Below are 17131 nucleotides of genomic sequence, written 5' to 3'. Positions count from 1 at the left end.
AAGTCAAATACACAGGACCGCCCTCAGAAGAGCAGTGACATAGGAGTCTTCATCCTCGGGAAAAGATGTAAAATTAGTTTTCTGCACCTGCAGGACACCCTCACTACACTTTTCATGTGGGTACTCCTGTTACAGCTCCTGCCTTTGCTAAGGGGTGCACAAAACAAGCTGCTGCTGCAAGTAGAGATCAAGTCTTGACCATTCCTAGTTTTAGCAGCATGTTCCAGAAGTTGCCTGAGTGCTCTGGCATCAGCTCTTTGATCACACTAGCAGTTTCAGTTGTGAGTGGTGCACCAGGCCCTGCAATAGCCGATATGCTGCCTCTTTTCAGAGAAAGGGAGCAGGCCTGGCTGGGCATGGCAGTCACTCCAAGACTGTTCTGCCTCTGGCTGCACCAAGGGCAGCATGGCTTGAAGTCCTCAAGTGAAGCCTGCAGAACCAAAGGCGCCAGCTGCCCGTGCTGTGACTGCAGCACTGCCTGCAGGTGGGCCACAGGTCACAGGCAGGGTGACAGCTCAGGAGCACTCCCTCATCATAGTTCTAACGCAGAGTGCAGAGAAAATCTTGCACGGAAGCCAAATTTGACACAAATAACACATCAGTGATCCAGAAATGTATTACAAAACATTAACAAAACCAGAGCACAAAGGTATAAATATAAATGTCCTTGGTGGTTTATTGTTCTTTGTATGTAAGAAGCTTTATTGTACAACTTACACAACTTTAGAATGGAAAAATGGTTAAAAATGTTTACAAAAAAAGCATGTTCTTAGAAAATTATGCTAGCAAAAACATTGGGAGGAGGGAAGCAAAAAAATCTTCAGTGTGCAAACTTTTTATAAAAATAGAAATACTAACTCTACAGGTAGCATTTCATGATAAATTATTTAAATAGCCTATCCACACAATTATGTGATTAACTATTACAATGGCAATGAGAAAAATAATTTATAAAAATACAAGCAATGGTATACAAGATGACAGGAAAAAATATAATACAACATTAGAAATTGTATTTGACTTTTTTTTTTCCAATGCCATTTCCTTTCTGGGAATACATTTTCTGCAAAGAAATTTTTACTATGTACAGCATTAACTTTTTAGTACTACAGTAGCTTTAAAGTTTGTTAGACATTTGAACTCTGCTTGCTCCAAAGGTTTTTCTCAGTCACACAACAATGAGGTAATATTTGTACGTAAAACTTTCACCATGTTCATTTCTTTTTATGTTTTGAAAAGACAAGGAAATATTATAGGTATAAGGATGCTGCCCCTTCTGCTGGGGAAAACAGTCTTTTAATGTACATCAAGGCCTCTCCCTCTTTTGCAAGGAGCTCGTGAAATTGTCGAGTCTGTGATCAATTCCTTCTCTTGTAGCTGCATGTCACTAGTTCCAATCTGAGCATGCAGCGGCCCAGAGAGCCCCTTACAGGGTTATTGAGGGCTGTCCTTGTGCCTCCCACTGCAATCTCCTCAGGGCAGCCCTCCTGGCTCTGCCAGGCCCACTGACCACAGGTAAAGCATCACAGACATTTCCCAGCACCAGAGAACACTGAAAGGGTGAATGGCATTCCCTCACCTCTAGTGCTATGGATGGGACAGAAACTGCTACTATCTAAAAGGATTTTGAATTTTGGCACTGCAGAACAGTTGCCTACCAGGCTATCAACTGCCTTGCACAAAGAAAGGAAAAGCCAACATTGAGCTCAGACTGAGAAAAACAAACATCCCATTGCCCACACCCTCAGTTTTCCTTGTGCCTCAAAGCCTTTATGGGAAAATTGCTCTTTGTAACAAATACATCACCACTATTTGCTCCAGACAAGACTTTTTTTCCTCAACTAAACCCTCTCTAGTTTCAGTATAGAACAGAGACAATAAATAATCTGTATTTACAATCTTACAGTCATGAAGACTTGTAACAATGATTAGGTGGATAGTCTTGACGCATTTCTTCTTGTTTTAATCAATAATCCCTCAGTCATTATAACATCAAGAATAGGCAAAAATAAATATTTTACAATTTTATCTACAGGCCCCTTTTTCCTCCCCTCTAAAGAAGCGAGGGGTTTAAAACATCTATGGCATGTAGAAAAGGAATGTTTTCATTTCATTATTTTTGTGCCTCTTTAACCATAAAAAGTGAAGCATGTGCTGGTTTCCTGAAGGACAGCACAGTGCTAGCTGAGATGGTGGTGCTTTCTGGCACCATATCTGAAAGAACACATTTGAAGGTAAGCAAGGCCAGCATCTAAATCAGGAAAAAACAGAATCTAATCATAAATCCCAGTTCTCCGAAAGCTGGTGTGATCCAGTGTACCAGTTTTTACCCTCTTTCCCTCCTGCCATGACAGAAATCAGTTTTAGGATCTCTGTTTTGTCCTGTGTAGTACAGCAGCTGATCTAGCTCACCACAGAGTAAGGCTATGTTTTATCTGAAAGGTATGACATAGAAAACAATTTCTCCAAGTTAAATGGATGTAAACCAAAGTAGCACAGCCTTCCTTAAAAAAAATTCTCTACCCCATAAAGAAAGACCTAGAGTTCCCCCTCCCACCCAAACTCCCTCGTCCCCACACAATGAAAGGTCTTCAGTTTAAGTAGTCCACAGCACATCCAAAGATGTTCTTTTACAAAATGCTACTCCATGGGACCTCCAGTTAGAGAGGCAGTGACTCTGCACTGTGATAAACAGCAAACAAATGTCTTTCCTACTGAAAGAAGTGTGCTTGTTCAGTGACGACAATTCTCATTTGCAAGACACATTTGTTTCCTTCCACTTCAGCAGAGGTCAGATACCAAGTATGTTCTCACTTTCATTCTCTCAAAAGCATTCTCTTGAGGCAGGTCATGTGTTTCGAGTCCACATTTATGCAGAAAGAAGAAAGGAAGGAATAATATAATGGTCCCAGGATTTGTAAGGCTAAACGTTTCAAAAGGTGCAATTACCAGCATTTTTAAATAGTCTCTGAATCCAACAATCTTGTGATTATGAATCTGTGAAAAAGGAAAATATATATTTAAATATTTCTGTGTATTATGCATGATTATGTCCAAATCATTAATGCCTAGAGACATTTGTAGAGAAAATTGAAAGTACTCTCCATTAGGTACTTCCCTGAGTTAGACTTCAGAATCTAATCTATGTAACCATTACATAATGAAGTGACAATTTCTGAAGACTAGGACAGTTGAAACTAGTTGTATGCCCTTACCTCCACTAAACTTCAAGACTGCAATATATGGACAACCATCTACTTTGCTTACTTTTAAGCAAATCAGCATTTTACTTGCTAAAGTCAGTATATTGCATTTCTGCCTTAGATTTTGTCAGATGTGCTCATTCATTCTAATCAGCACTTCAAAGAAGAGTCAAGATGTATTTAATTTCTGGAACTCAACATGGATTTCTGATACTTTGAAATAACTTAACAGAAATATACTTAGATTTTATATATTTAAATTTTTAACTGTGAAGAGTTTATCATGGTGTCCTGTTCCTGCCTGCAGAACTTGTTCAAACCTTAACCATGAAAGATCACAGTTCAACTTTCCCCCTTGGCTCTTATGTCTTATGTCCTTGAACCAACTCATTTATATAGGATCTCTTAAATGCAATGTCATCCTTACCTCTGCATTCATATTTAAGGTCTGAGAAGAACACCATTTCTTGAGAGAAGACAAATAATCCTAGCCGACCACCAGCATAGGTTTTATCGTAGATTGGTCCTGAGTCCGCCATGATTTTCTTCCCTTCATACATTACAACCCTACAAAGAGACAATAGCTCAGCCATCTTTCACAAGATCCTGTGAGGTTTATTTTCACAGACATCCACTTCTCCTGTGATATTTACTTCAGATAAAAGGATGATGCTCACCTGATGTAGCCAGTCTTTGGTCTATGGCTAAGTCGCCATCTGTATGCAGTGAAGTCTTTCCAGCCTATGTGACGAGGATCATGCCACAAAGTTCTCACCTGTGAAAGAATGTTTTTTTATCAACCAAAGGCCAGAGATAACACAGCAGTTATTTTGACATGAAGGTGCAGCCTTATTAAAGGCCGCAAATAAGTCATTAGGCTCTGTAATAGCCTAAAGATAGAAATAATAGAAATCAACTGCATTTAAATTTACTTTTAAAATATGTAAATGGGAAGCTACAACACAATTCCACATACAGTTGATTCACTGCTGCTGGGAAGTCTGTCTGCAGCAAGCAATCCTGTTAATTGTCTATAATATATTACTTGATTAGGAAAAATTAGGAAGTTATTGGTATTTGCCAAGAAACCTACATGATCAGCATGTGCAGGTCCCCTCTAAGTATCTAATTTGCTGGAAGAACAGCCTGCCTTATGCAGCAGAGTATGTTATTACACTGGAGTACTCATGTTATCATGCTAAGAGTACTTCAGCATGTAGTAGGTGCCACTCTTACCTGGCCAGGAGTGTTTCCTGTGTGCCACAGAGCATTACGAAGGTGCTCTCCTGGACCAGTGGTGGAATTCACTACTTTGATGGAGAGACCTGAATAGCCTTGAGCTTTGGTTGGTGTGGAGTCCCAGTAAGACTGGGTGATCTGCTTCCACATGACAACATAGAAACGACTGCTAGATTGGTAGCCAAATACAAAGCCAGCATAATCATCATCCCTTTCTGTATTGATAAAGAAGGTACCACTGAAGTCCACAGCATTGAATTCATCAAAACCTACGGGGACATAAAAGAATAAAGTTTTAGGTGCTACTTTTTTACAATTCTTAAACAACTTCTTAATAGTTACTTAGGTCCTCTTCCTCTCCCCCACCCCAACCAAAAAAACCAACAAAACCACCCTTCACCCCCACTAACAAACAAACAAAAAAATCAAACCACCCCAAACAACAGTGCCTGTTAAATTTTTCCCCTTACCAACTGCAAGGCCAGGGTCACAGTTGACTGTCTGAACCAGTTCTTTACCCTGGTGACGAACAACCCAGTTTGGATCATTTTGGGATGTTCCTTTAGGATCCAGGGGAATCATCTGAAATTTTCGGAAATCAGTCTCACTAATTTCCACATTTTCAGGGCAGATATCATCAATATCTGGCACATTGTCTTGGTCAAAGTCATCTTTGCAGGCATCTCCACGTCCATCACCTGTAGGATAAAAGTAATTTTACTATTTTATTACCACCACTGTTTGCTTTTGAGTCATACAGCTTGGGAGTTAAGTCTGAATAGCAGATCTCGGACTGCCCAGGTACTTGGCAGACACATGACAGAAGCTACAGCAGCTACTGTATAAAAGCCCTTCCACTCCAGTCTGATAGCGACTTAAGAGTAAGTTGGATATGTGGTCATTTTTACATTGATCTTTACTCCTGAGAAGCACTATAACAACATTCTGGGTTTTTTTCTGGTACAGACATTCTGGATTTTTGTTACTTAATTTTACCCAACATTAAATAGTGGGAAAAAATAACATCAAACTATTGCAAGAAACTCTTAAAATGTCATTATGATACTGGCTCTCTTACCATCAGAATCAGCTTGATCTGGGTTGGCAACCAATCTGCAGTTGTCTTTGTCATCAGGGATACCATCATTGTCATCATCATGGTCACAGGCATCACCTTTTCCATCCTTGTCATGGTCAGCTTGATTGGCATTGGGCACATAGGGGCAGTTATCAAGGTTATTTTGATGACCATCTTCATCTATGTCCTGGTTGTTGTCACACTGATCACCTATGCGATCAGAATCGGTGTCTTCCTATCAGAGGAGGAAAAAAAAAAACATTTTAAAAGGCCACTTAAAGAAGGCTGAGATAGGAGTGTTTGAAATAGGAGTCTTAATATGTAGAATTAATTGGGATTTCTGCTTGCTTTATCAAGAGCTAAGATGGATGGCTGGAGCTAAGTGGGTGGATTAATACACACTTAAAACTGCCTGTGCTAACTGGTTTTACGCTACTTTAGTCTTGTTCTGGTTTTAATTTGAATTCACAGCATCAGAAAGCAGTGTTATCATCAGCTATCTTGTGCCTTTGCCACATGCCTCTTCTGTCACTGGTCTACCATACTGGATGCAGGGTGCTTTATCTCCTACCTTCCCTGGCAGCAATGTGGCTTCAAGGGCCAATTCAGGGCTGGACTATTCTGTACTCAGTCAGTAGAGACTCTAATATTAAAACAGTCTACCAATGCTTGGTGTTACATCCCCTACACCACAGCTTAATTTTCTCTATCATAAAAGCTCTTCATGCCCCCTGATTCATCAGTCAAGACAATTGTTCCCATGGTGGTGACAGACAGCATTAACTAACTAGTGTGCTTGCTGATCACATACTCTAGCCAGTCATTTGCATAATCAGCTCCTGAACTAAGAAAAACAATCCCGTCATCCCTGAGGTTGCCTCACATTTAGCCCAGTAGTCTTGTGAACACAGGTTCACAAGACAGAAGGCATACCATACACTGTTGGATTAGCTGCTAATTCTGGCACTTGAAATCTAATCTCTCCACTTCTAGAACTTGATTAGGATAGTGTTTGGAAAGCCATTAGAGTCTCATATTAAAATTTCAAAGTCACAAGAAAAAGGATCTTCCTGAAAGCAGTTGCCTCAAAGGATCTTCAGGCGATTCCCTCCCTCAAGTGGGGAAGTAGTAAAGCAAGTGACAATGACTAAGACATTTTATATTATCTGTTTAAATCCTTCAAGTAACACTGCTTTTAGACTACATGGCCACACTAATCTACATTCCACTGATTTGCAACTGCTTTTCTAACCCTTCAAGCATTCCAGTTATATCCCTGAAGCTATTAAATGTAGTCTTTTAACTGACAGGCTATCACAGGCTTAATCTACTTCTGCCTTCAGTTTTTGAATCAGTAAGTTGTCTGAGAGTCTGGATCCCCCTGGATTTTTATGAAGGTCAATTTTACAAATGTCAGAATATGCCTTTTTCTTAGAGAAAAGCAACTTGTGCTGCCTTCTACTTACTGCTAGAACAGTTATCTTCTGAAATTCAGTTGGCTTCAAGCTTAGGGACAAAGTTTAAAGAACAGCTTTGTGTCTAAGTGAATACAGCACTACAGGCTATGAAGTGAGTAGTTCCACTACCCACATTTTACACAATGTTCCCAAAGTATTTCATATTCTTGCTGTGAGGATCACCACAACTGACAAACCTAAGAAATGTTTAGGCAACAAGCACATGCAGTAGTCTCACAGATCTTCACTAGAGCTACTTTTCAGAAAGTACCTAGAAGCTCTTCAAACTCTGAGGGCATATTATTTGATAAAGGCACCAAATGGGAAAGTAGTGAGAATGATTTATGACAAGTAAAATTTCAGGTGTAACCTGTTCCAATATTTTTTACAACACACAACTTGCTGTATTTTTTAGCACACCAGTCCTCTACTTATATAATTCAAATCCCTTACCTGATCAGGGTTGTGTTCCAGTGGGCAGTTATCACACTGATCTCCAACACCATCCAAGTCTGTATCCCTCTGGTCTACATTGTAGACATACTGGCAGTTGTCCCTTTCATTAAGCACCCCTGTAAAAGTTCATGAAAGTCAGACATCTAAATGCTGCAAAGGACTGTAAAAAGCCACCACACACTTCTTGATATCTTTTTTAAACCATTCTGAGCAGCATTTAAAAGCTTTGAAACATGAATCATCACTAGGTCTGTCACACACTTCTGCTCCTACTGCCTTGTGGGAATGGAGTTAGAGTTGAACTGTGCCAAAATGTATGTATTCCAAAGTGAATTTCCATTAGCTCTAACTGTTCCTTCAGTAGCCTTCCTGTCCTGAAACCACCACAAGGGAACTTTTGTGCATTCAGGGATGAAATTTTGGTAGGAAACCAGGATTACATTGTGTTCATTTGATTTATGGTTGATTAGAAAACCATCTAAAGGAGTGATCAGAGGCCACCTACCATCTCCATCAATATCTATTGCACATGCATCTCCTTCTCCATTGTTGTCAGTGTCAGTTTGATCAGGGTTGTGATTGTAGGGACAGTTGTCACAGCGGTCACCAACATCATCCCTGTCGTAGTCATACTGCTGTGGGTTGTAGATGAATGGACAGTTGTCCTGCAAAAATGAGAAAAGTCAAGTTTTAAAAAGAGTCAACATAAAGCTTTAACCAGATTCTGCTTATGCTTGTACTGCTACATGAAAGAAGAAATGAAAGGTGGGGAAACAGTTAAAACTCAGATGCTACTATCTCAAAACACCCTGTTGCTGGCATGAGCGTATGAATGGCTGATTGAAAAACAAAAATTCACTTCCAAAGCTCAAACAGCTGCAGAAAGTTTGCCTGCATGGTTATGCATATCTAAGGTTTCTAGGACAGCTGTCAGTGCCAGCAATTTCCTATGGTCCTCTCTTAAGATTAAGGTCAGAAGCTAGACCACAGCTTTGGGAAGGGGAGTGGGAAAGCCACATTCTCAAAAGTTGTTTTTTTTCTGTTTCCTCACCCGGTCATCAGGAATGCCATCATCATCATCATCACTGTCACAGGCATCACCAATCCCATCCTTATCATAGTCTTCCTGCCCTGAGTTAGGCAGATTAGGGCAGTTATCCTACAAAGAAAGAAGTACACAGATGTTCATTCCTGGTATATTTACAATATGGATTTGAGCAGGTAAAATCTAATAATTAGGCAAAATTGCAACACCTCAATCAGGTAGGAGTAACCTTACCGTAATTCTCTTAATTTAAGCTAGTCATTACAGTGATAAGTCTTAGAAAGCCACAGTTAAATAATTTTTAAAATAAAGCTTGGGTTGCTTTGGAGAATCTTACCCTGCTGCTCTTCCCTTGGAGATTGCTATCAGAACAAAGCTGATATAGGTATGGCTTAAATTAGAATCTTCCTAGAACATTTACAACAATCAGGCTTCATTTTTTCCCAGATCACAAGAATATATAAAGCAATACAGGAACAGCAAGAACCTCCTAGCAATGCCTTGACAATGGTATCCCTTCACCTCCTCTATCCCTAGAAGGTTATTTGCAGAGAGAATAGTTTAATAGCTTAGGCTGTTGGAATGGCAGATGGTAAAAGAGGATAAACTTACTTTTTTACAGTGGTAAGTAGCATTGGCAACACAAACCAGGTTCTCATTTGGCCATCCATCCAAGTCAGTATCTTCTCCACAGATTATGCCATTGCCAGCATAGCCTGGTTTACATTCACAGCGATACATGGGGTCACTAAAGTGGCCAAGGTAATTGCATTTGGCATTCTTGTTGCAGTCATGTGTTCCATCTGTGCATGGATTACGTGGCTTGCAGACCTAGAAGACCACAAAGAAATTAAACGCACTGAAAACATTGTTTTATCCCTCACTTTCCCCCCAAAGATTCGAATACAATTCCTAATCAATCAGGTTAAAAAAAAAGCCTCATACATGACTTTCTTCCAGTCCTCAACTCCAGTACCACTCTGCACTAATTGTTTTTCTTGCTCAAACTTTATGTATTATCAAATGGAACCAAGCACTAAGATATGAGGCACATACTTATGTATCATTAGTGAATACTGATTTACTCCTGAGTTACTCCTAAAATTATGTGAAACCTCTGAACCCCTGCATGGCTGAGGAGGATAATGATATTTAAAACTCATTTTGATCTTCAAAATTGGACAATGCTTCTTCTGTTCTGAACCAGAGAAGATGGTATTTTATTAAATGCTCCAAGTCTTTTTTGCCTAGAACATATAGGTGTTTTCTATTTTTCAGAAACTTCATGAGCTTTTGTAACCCAGAACAATTCTCAAATTGACAATACCTGTTTGTTACTCATGGCATCCTCAACACTGCGGCCAAATGGCTGTGTTCCAGTGAAACGTGGTGGGCAGGGCAGACAGTTGTACCCAGGTTCAGTATTCTCACACCTGTGCACTCCATTGAAGACAAAGCAGGCATCAGGAACCTCTTTGCACTGAAATATGAGTTTGAGATAAAGGAGAACAAGAGTTAGCATTATAAAACAGTGATTCTGTCCTCCCTTTCCATTTTCTTTCGTTCCCTTTCAAGGAGCAAAGTACAGTTTTCTTACCTCATCAATATCTTGGCAGTGAATACCATCACCATGGTAGCCAGCAGGACAGGCACCACACTTCCAGGAACCATCAGGGGCACTGGTGCACACAGCCCCCGCAAAGCAGGGATTAGAAAGACACCCATCTGTGAAACAAGCAAGGAAATGTTGTGATAAAAGATGCTTTACCATGATGCTACAATAGTGTATTTGGCTAATATCTTGGTCTAAAATTCTAGCGCTTGAGGTTTGCAGACTTTACATTGGTATTTTCAAGATTATCAACAACCTTCAGATGTTCATGGGCAAATGGATACTCACCAATTGGACAGTCCTGTTTGTTGCAGACCTGAGTCCCTCTAGCTTCACCTACACAAGTCTTCCCACCATACTGAGGCTCGGGATTATTGCAGAGACGGCTTCGCTTCTGAAGTCCTCCTCCGCATGTCACTGTGCAAGCATCCCATGGAGACCATGGTCCCCAGTTGCCATTAACTAAAGGGAGAAGAAGATAGGAAACATGTATAGCTTTAAATTCAGTGCTACAACTAGTTTTTAACTGACTAAGGACTTTACTTTTGTAGGGAGAGCAGTTCAGACATTGTTCTGACATAAATGACAGAAATCATGGACTCCATGGAAGAGGCATAAAAATAGTTTCATCTGAAACTAACCTGTGAGGTTTTACATAGCCCACTTCTAAATTTAAAGAGAGAAGAATAATAGAACAAGCTTACTAAATAACTACTCAAGATGTTCATTATTTAAGTTATCAATTACTAGTTACCACCCGGACACACTTACTTGGGCAAGGATCTTTCTGGCAGGCTTTGTTTTCTCTTGCTTCACCCTCACAAGGTTTGCCATTCAGCTGTGGTACTGGAGAGTTGCAAAGGCGAATTCTAGTAATGATGCCCGTGCCACAAGTGACAGAACATGATGACCATGGTGACCAGTGACTCCAGCCACCATCCTGTTTAACTACAAGAGAGATTTCTGTTATTCATAATTTCTGAAGACTTCAGCTGTACAGCACCTAGGATACAGCCAGTACCAGGACTCCACGTGTAATGGATAGCCTCCTGACTGTCACAGATAAAGTTTTGCAACTAGGGAAATTTCACACCTAAACTGGCATCACATTTCATCCTGGGAGCAGTGCCCAAACATGCCTGTTTACTGCATTAACTATCTGCTCCCCTCCACCTTGTTAATACAAGTCCTTAAAGCTAGAAGCCAAGGATCCGTGCCAGTGGCAGAGCTACATGGTAATCCTTGCTTTTAACATTCAGCCAATAAAAGCAGCCTGTTTTACTACCAGCATGAGTAGATTAAGTACTTACATCTCTTATCGCACTCCTGAAGGTGGCAAGTCCGAGTCTGTACAGAGGAGCCTTCACAGCGGTTATTGAGACTGTCACAGGAGCGGCCTCTCTGCTGAATCCCATTCCCACAGGTCACAGAACACGAGGTCCATTCAGACCAAGGAGACCATCCATCGTCTGCGTAGTCGCTAGCTGCAGAGGGATACAGCTCTCAGTAAGACTCCAGGTAGATGCTTTTCCATATCTTCTCTCACCCCTCTCTCCGCAAACAAGAACACAACTGCCCTCAGAAGCCACATGCATCTTCCTTTGTGTTCCTCCCTAAGCTCAAACATTTCAGTATGTTTCATATTGTAGAAAATATTTGAATACGTATCACTTAAGTGATTAGCCTCAAAGACACGTCAGATTAACCTACTTCAGAAGCACAAGGTTACCCTAGGATATCCAGTTCTGGTATACTGCAGAGCAGCATGTGTCTAGTTAGATGTGAACAACTGCTACAGGACTGTGAAAGTATTAAGTACTTACGCCAGCACCGAGGGCAGCACTCCCCATCAGGCACAGTGGCATTGGAACAAGGCATGAGAGGACAGGACACTTTCCGGCATATAGTGGCAGAGTTCTACAAAGAGTTGTGAGAATTACAGTTACCAAGCGGAATATAAACAATGTCTGGAGTCTGGGTAAATAATAGGGACCTTTTCTGCAGAACTTTAAGACCCAGTAGCATATGTAAAGCAGACACCCTTGTATTTAGAGCTAAAATACAACCCAAGGGGTAGTCCCAGGTATTTTCAGTCAAACTTCATCTCGTTTCCATTCTCACCCATTATTTTTTGTCAAAAGCAGAAATATTTTGGTTCTGCAGAAGTTTATCAGTAGTAGCTAGCAGATGCTGGCTCAAGTGAATGACTATTATGTGATACCCAAAGTACAAGGTCAGATTTCAAAGACATGTAAAAAGAATGAGAAGCCAACTTTCTTTTCAGTTAAAATGGATTTAAGCTGATTATATGGTAAAGATAAAATGAGTTTAGTGGACTCTGCTCAAGTGTCGTGCAATCTGTAACTTATAATTAGAGGTTTTTGATCTGTAAGCCAAACAGGCAGGGTAAGAACACCCACCTCCAATCTCACTAAGAGCTAAAGGGCAGTCTGTAGTTTTGCTTCTTGAAGGTAGCAGCTTGGTCAGAAGAATGCTCTCATGATACTATTTTAATCTCCCCAAGCAAATTACTAGATTAAGGCAATTACAACTAACATTGAGTAGACAGGTTGGTAGAAACAAGGCAAATGCAAAAGTCACAGTACCATTTGCTGACTACAAGACAAAAGACACAGTGAGCTAAAGAAGCAAACACAGAATTTGAGTTGCCTTGTATTGCACATATACAAATACTTGACTTTTAGTTTCTAAAGAGTGGCATGGTAATTAGCCACTCTTTGGTAGACTGGTACTCCAAAAATGCTTTTGCTAAGGTATACTTAAATGAAACAAGCAAATAATTTAAAGAAATCCTGAAACTGTATATGTTTTGTGTATATTTACAACATTCAGTGGAAGTGAAACACAAAGATTAAGTATCTTGCCAATGTGATCTGGGAATTTAAACAGCTAAACTGAAATCCAAAAGGGACTGCTGTTCCATATAATCTGTAAAAGCCAATAGGACACACCTAGAAGCATTTTCTACATAAAGAAAAACACCACAAGTTTAAGTGCCTTTACTGAGTACTAGAATGTCTTTTTCTACTAAGTCAGCAGGAGGTTCAGTGAGGACAGAAAGTAGATCTGGAAAAGCTGATAGTACCATACATTTGTTGTGCTGGTAATGACTTTTAGTTTACTGTGGACTCAGTTTACTGGTGGACTCAGGCACTCCCCAAATTAAGGAACTAAAACCATTAATGGCTATATCGGACTGATACATATAATTTCAGAGTTTCATATAATTTTCTAGAATACTGCTGTTGAGACAAGGTGTGGAAGCTGCTTTTATAGCAGAGATCTAGTAGAATGAAATAAAATGATTAATTCTATGGCTTCTCTAGTATGCTCAGTTCTGTGTATGATTCACTCTTTCTAACAAAAAATGCAGTTTAGAAATATCTATTAATTCCAGCTTATGAGTTTATATTCAGGTGATTTGTGAACGTGAGGAATCTTACCTGGCAAGTACATTCAGTGCAGCTGTCAATAGTCCACTCCTCTTTATTTTTGTGCAAGACTCCATTATGAATGCACGCTCCAGGAGTGATCTGGACTACTTTGGCAATGATTTCATTTTCTTCAGTCTTGGAGGTGAGAAGCAAAAAGAAGATATTTAGGATTTAATACAGAAACACACTTTTTCACAAAGGTCAAAGTAAATATTTTGCTGTTTACACAGGCTCTCAAAAGTCAGGTTATAATTAATTTACTAAGCACTAGCTAATGAAAGGTACCATGAAGCTGACCATCACTTACCACTTTTCGAACTCTGTCTTGAAGTGTTGTAACCATGGAACGTAGCCCTTGCAGTTCCACAAACATATTTGTCAGCTCATCACAGGAAAATCCACAGACTGCTTGGATGTCCTTTGTTTTATGGCCAATGTAATTAGTGCGGATAGCTGGGCTGGAACCATTGATGGGGTTGTCCAAAGTAATGATTGCACTAGTGGCTAAGAGAAAAAACCAGACATGAAGTAAATGACTTTTATACCACATGCATTTATCATTCCAGGCTAACACCTGCTAAACAGCTGCCACCAGATGCATTAGGGTGCCTGCAGAAATATAATCTTATTTCTTATGCAACGTGAATTTGCATGTCAGCATACTTCTGAGTTCTGTTTCAACTTGTCTTTCTAACGTAACAAGAAATCTTATTTTGAATAGGTCACTGGACTCAGAAGATTATAAACTTACAGCTGGAGCAGCCTTTGTTCCGCAGGATAGTTTCCAGAGTTGTTCCAAACACAAACCGCACATTCTGCAGCAGACCCTGTGGACAGAGGAAGAATTACAGCTACTTGCAGCAACTGCAAGGGAAAGAAGTACCCTTGGAGAGATTGAAGGTCATGCAAGATCTTACAGAGCAATTTCATGACAGACAGACGGAAAAGTGAAACATATTGCACTATTCTCCTTAATGAAAACCAGCCCTGCTTCCTAACGGTCTTATCCTTGAGCATAAGGACTTGGCAACTCTCCAGGCAGGAAGGAAAAAACGCATGGATTTCTGAATCTCATATAAGAAGCTGAGCAATGAAGCTGCAACTACCTGTCTGGAAGCTTCAGTGCCTTCTTATTACTGCAGAAAGTTCCATCCCTGCAAATCTAATGCTTTACCCTTCCAACTCCATTAGTAGAGTTTAGCAGATTTAGAGGTCTTTGCTGCTGTTTAGGCTCGTTGAGTAGGTAATGCACCTTCAAAACAAATGACTGAAAATTCTAGGCAAAAACATAAGGGAAAGTCTTACCTGGAAGTTGTCATTGACTCCCCCTTTGGCAATACGGAGCATGGCACTGCTGGCCAGGTCCCTAGTGAAGATGTTCTGGATGGGGATGTCCAGTTCAGCGTTCTCCATTTTCTCACACCCCACATAGAGCTGAGCTCGGTCCTCCTGCACAAACAGGGTGATATTCTTCCAGTGTCCTGTAGCTAGCAAGACATCCTCTACTGACACTAACTGCTGCTTGCCATCAACAGAAAGGCTCAGGTCCAGGGAGCCTGCCTTGCCATTTGATACTAGACTGAAGACATGACCAGAGCCGTCTTTCTGTTCCACGGAGAGCAGTGTGCCTCTGCTCTTCTTGGCTTGTCTGAGAGTAGCCAGGAGAATGAAGCCCTTCTCAGCATGGATGGCATCTAATAAGTCTTGGAACTTCGAGTCAGGGACAGCAGGGATGCGACTGGCATCTTCAATGCGGTAAGCAGGGCTGGAGGATTCTGGTCCCTTCACCAGGTACACCCCGGGGGCCCGGCGCCCGGCTCCCTTCCGCATGAAGCCAATGAGCTCAAAGAGATCGAAGACGCTGTTATCATCATTCCTGGACTCTGCAGAGAGACATCAGGACAAGCATCATGAGAAAAGGAAAAGAGGCTGAGTAGGTGCAAATCTCCCAGGATTACTTAACATTTTGGCTCCTGGTGCACATCATGCAAGGCACAGTGCCTCACATCAGAGCACAGACAGTAGCTCTGATGGTGCAGCAGTCCCACCAGGAGCTGCTGTGCAGCAGTACATGTGCATTCTTGTACAGGAGCCAGTCGGCACAGGAATGCCAGGTACCCGCTGACTGACACACAAAGGTAGCAGCCGTTCTGGTACCTCATTACACTCTAGCAGCACAGAAATAGACAGCAAAGCCCAGTCTGCAATATTCCTACACTAGGACATGTCAAAATGAGTTTGCATAATCTAGCTGAATAACAGCAGCACAGTAGCAGCTTCTCTAAGTCATCAAGACGGCAGCCCACTACCCCATTTCCTCTTCAGGCTGTTCCTACATCATGCTCCTCCTTTTCCCAACGCAGAGATAGACAAGCTACATGCTCGAGTTCTGGAGACTCTGCGTTCCTATTTCCGAAGGCTACACAAATTCCACACCAGAGAGAAGTTCCCTGTTCCCAAGTAGCTGATGCTCAGGTAAAAATGCTTTTGTTCATTGAGAGCTTTGGAGCTCTTTACCACCGAGCACAACTTCATCTGCCTACACAGGCACCAAAGTTTTTTATTTTTGCCCCCGGTACCGGCACAGAGCTGGCCTTACCTGCAGTGCGCTTGGTCTCTGAGCCGCCGAGCACGAGCAGAAGGAGGCAGAGAGCAGTCGCTGGCCCCATGGCAAAGGTCTGTCTCTGAACCAGCCTGGGGACACACACGAGGAAGGTCACCGCGCTGCCGTCGCACCCACGACCGGCGCCAGCGAGGCTCCGGCAGGCAGGGAGGCTGCGCAGCGGGCACGGTGCAGGTGTCCCCGGCCGCCCTCGGACGGGACAGCGAGCGCGGCGGGAGCCGCTCCAGCACTTACCTGCGGGAAGAGCGATCCGGGCGGTCAGCGCCGGCCTCTGGGTACCGGCCACCAATATCCGCGGGCGGCCCCGACTGTCCCGGCGCGGGAGGGCGAGCAGCGGCGGGCAGCTGTAGCGGCGCTGCCGGGACTCTGCGGGCGCCGGCCGCCGCGCCCGGCTATAAAGGGATGGCTCGCATTCCTGGGCGCACGGCGGGCCAATCGGCGGCGGCGGGGCAGGAAGCGGGAGGCGGGAGCCGGGTGGCTCCGGGGCCAGGGACAACTTTCCGCAGGGGCCGGGGGGCGGGGGCGGGCGCCGCGGCCCCACGCGCCGCCCGGCTCCCATCGCCTTCCCCGCCGGCAGCGGGAGCCGCGGCGAGGCCGCCGGGGGCTCTCGTTCCCTCAGCCGACCGTGAACCCCGCCTGGCAGCCGCTCCCGCCTGACCCGCCGCCCGCTCGGCGTCCCGGCCCTGCTCTCCGGCCCCAGGGCCGGCCGCGCGCACCGGCGCGGGGGGGGCGCTGGGGGCGCGTCCCGCCGCCGGCACCTGGCGGGGCCCTGGAGCAGAGGGGCGCCCAGACGCCGCTGCCTCCGGCTGTCCTGGTCTGGTGAAAGCATCCTGCGCTTAATTAACGCAGTTCACTTAATGAGACCTTCTCTGCCTGCCCACTGGTTCCAATACACAGGACACTGGGTTCACAGAAGGGCAATAACGTGAATTCTCGTTAGCCCTTCCTGCCCAGCCGTGCTAG

General features: G+C 42.9%; 1 protein-coding gene across 1 annotated transcript; it reads right to left on the bottom strand.

The window, feature by feature from the left end:
* Positions 1-652: 652 nt before the first annotated feature.
* Positions 653-16530, bottom strand: THBS1 (thrombospondin 1). Its single transcript, XM_041459935.1, has 22 exons — positions 16403-16530; positions 16145-16239; positions 14851-15428; positions 14297-14372; positions 13853-14049; positions 13555-13680; positions 11914-12007; positions 11401-11574; positions 10862-11038; positions 10379-10552; positions 10076-10203; positions 9806-9958; positions 9091-9309; positions 8485-8592; positions 7939-8098; positions 7431-7549; positions 5521-5755; positions 4913-5140; positions 4440-4711; positions 3881-3978; positions 3631-3770; positions 653-2997 (listed from the first exon to the last, which is right to left on the bottom strand). The coding sequence occupies exons 2-22, from the start codon at positions 16212-16214 to the stop codon at positions 2990-2992; spliced, it is 3534 nt and encodes a 1177-aa protein (XP_041315869.1). The 5' UTR covers positions 16215-16239; positions 16403-16530; the 3' UTR covers positions 653-2989.
* Between the last annotated feature and the right edge of the window lie 601 nt (positions 16531-17131).

This window comes from Pyrgilauda ruficollis, unplaced genomic scaffold (genome assembly GCF_017590135.1).
Source record: "Pyrgilauda ruficollis isolate IOZ18807 unplaced genomic scaffold, ASM1759013v1 scaffold14, whole genome shotgun sequence".
NCBI lineage: Eukaryota > Metazoa > Chordata > Aves > Passeriformes > Passeridae > Pyrgilauda > Pyrgilauda ruficollis.
Note: the sequence above shows the minus strand (reverse complement) of the source record. Positions and strands in the feature narration are given on the sequence as shown.

Coding starts and splice junctions, on each gene's coding strand:
- THBS1 (XM_041459935.1), bottom strand. CDS start 16,214: ATGGGGCCAGCGACTGCTCTCTGCCTCCTTCTGCTCGTGCTCGGCGGC. Junction 15,429..16,144: donor AGAGACCAAGCGCACTGCAG/GTAAGGCCAGCT, acceptor GTCTCTCTGCAG/AGTCCAGGAATGATGATAAC. Junction 12,008..13,554: donor GCACTGAATGTACTTGCCAG/GTAAGATTCCTC, acceptor AACTCTTTGTAG/AACTCTGCCACTATATGCCG.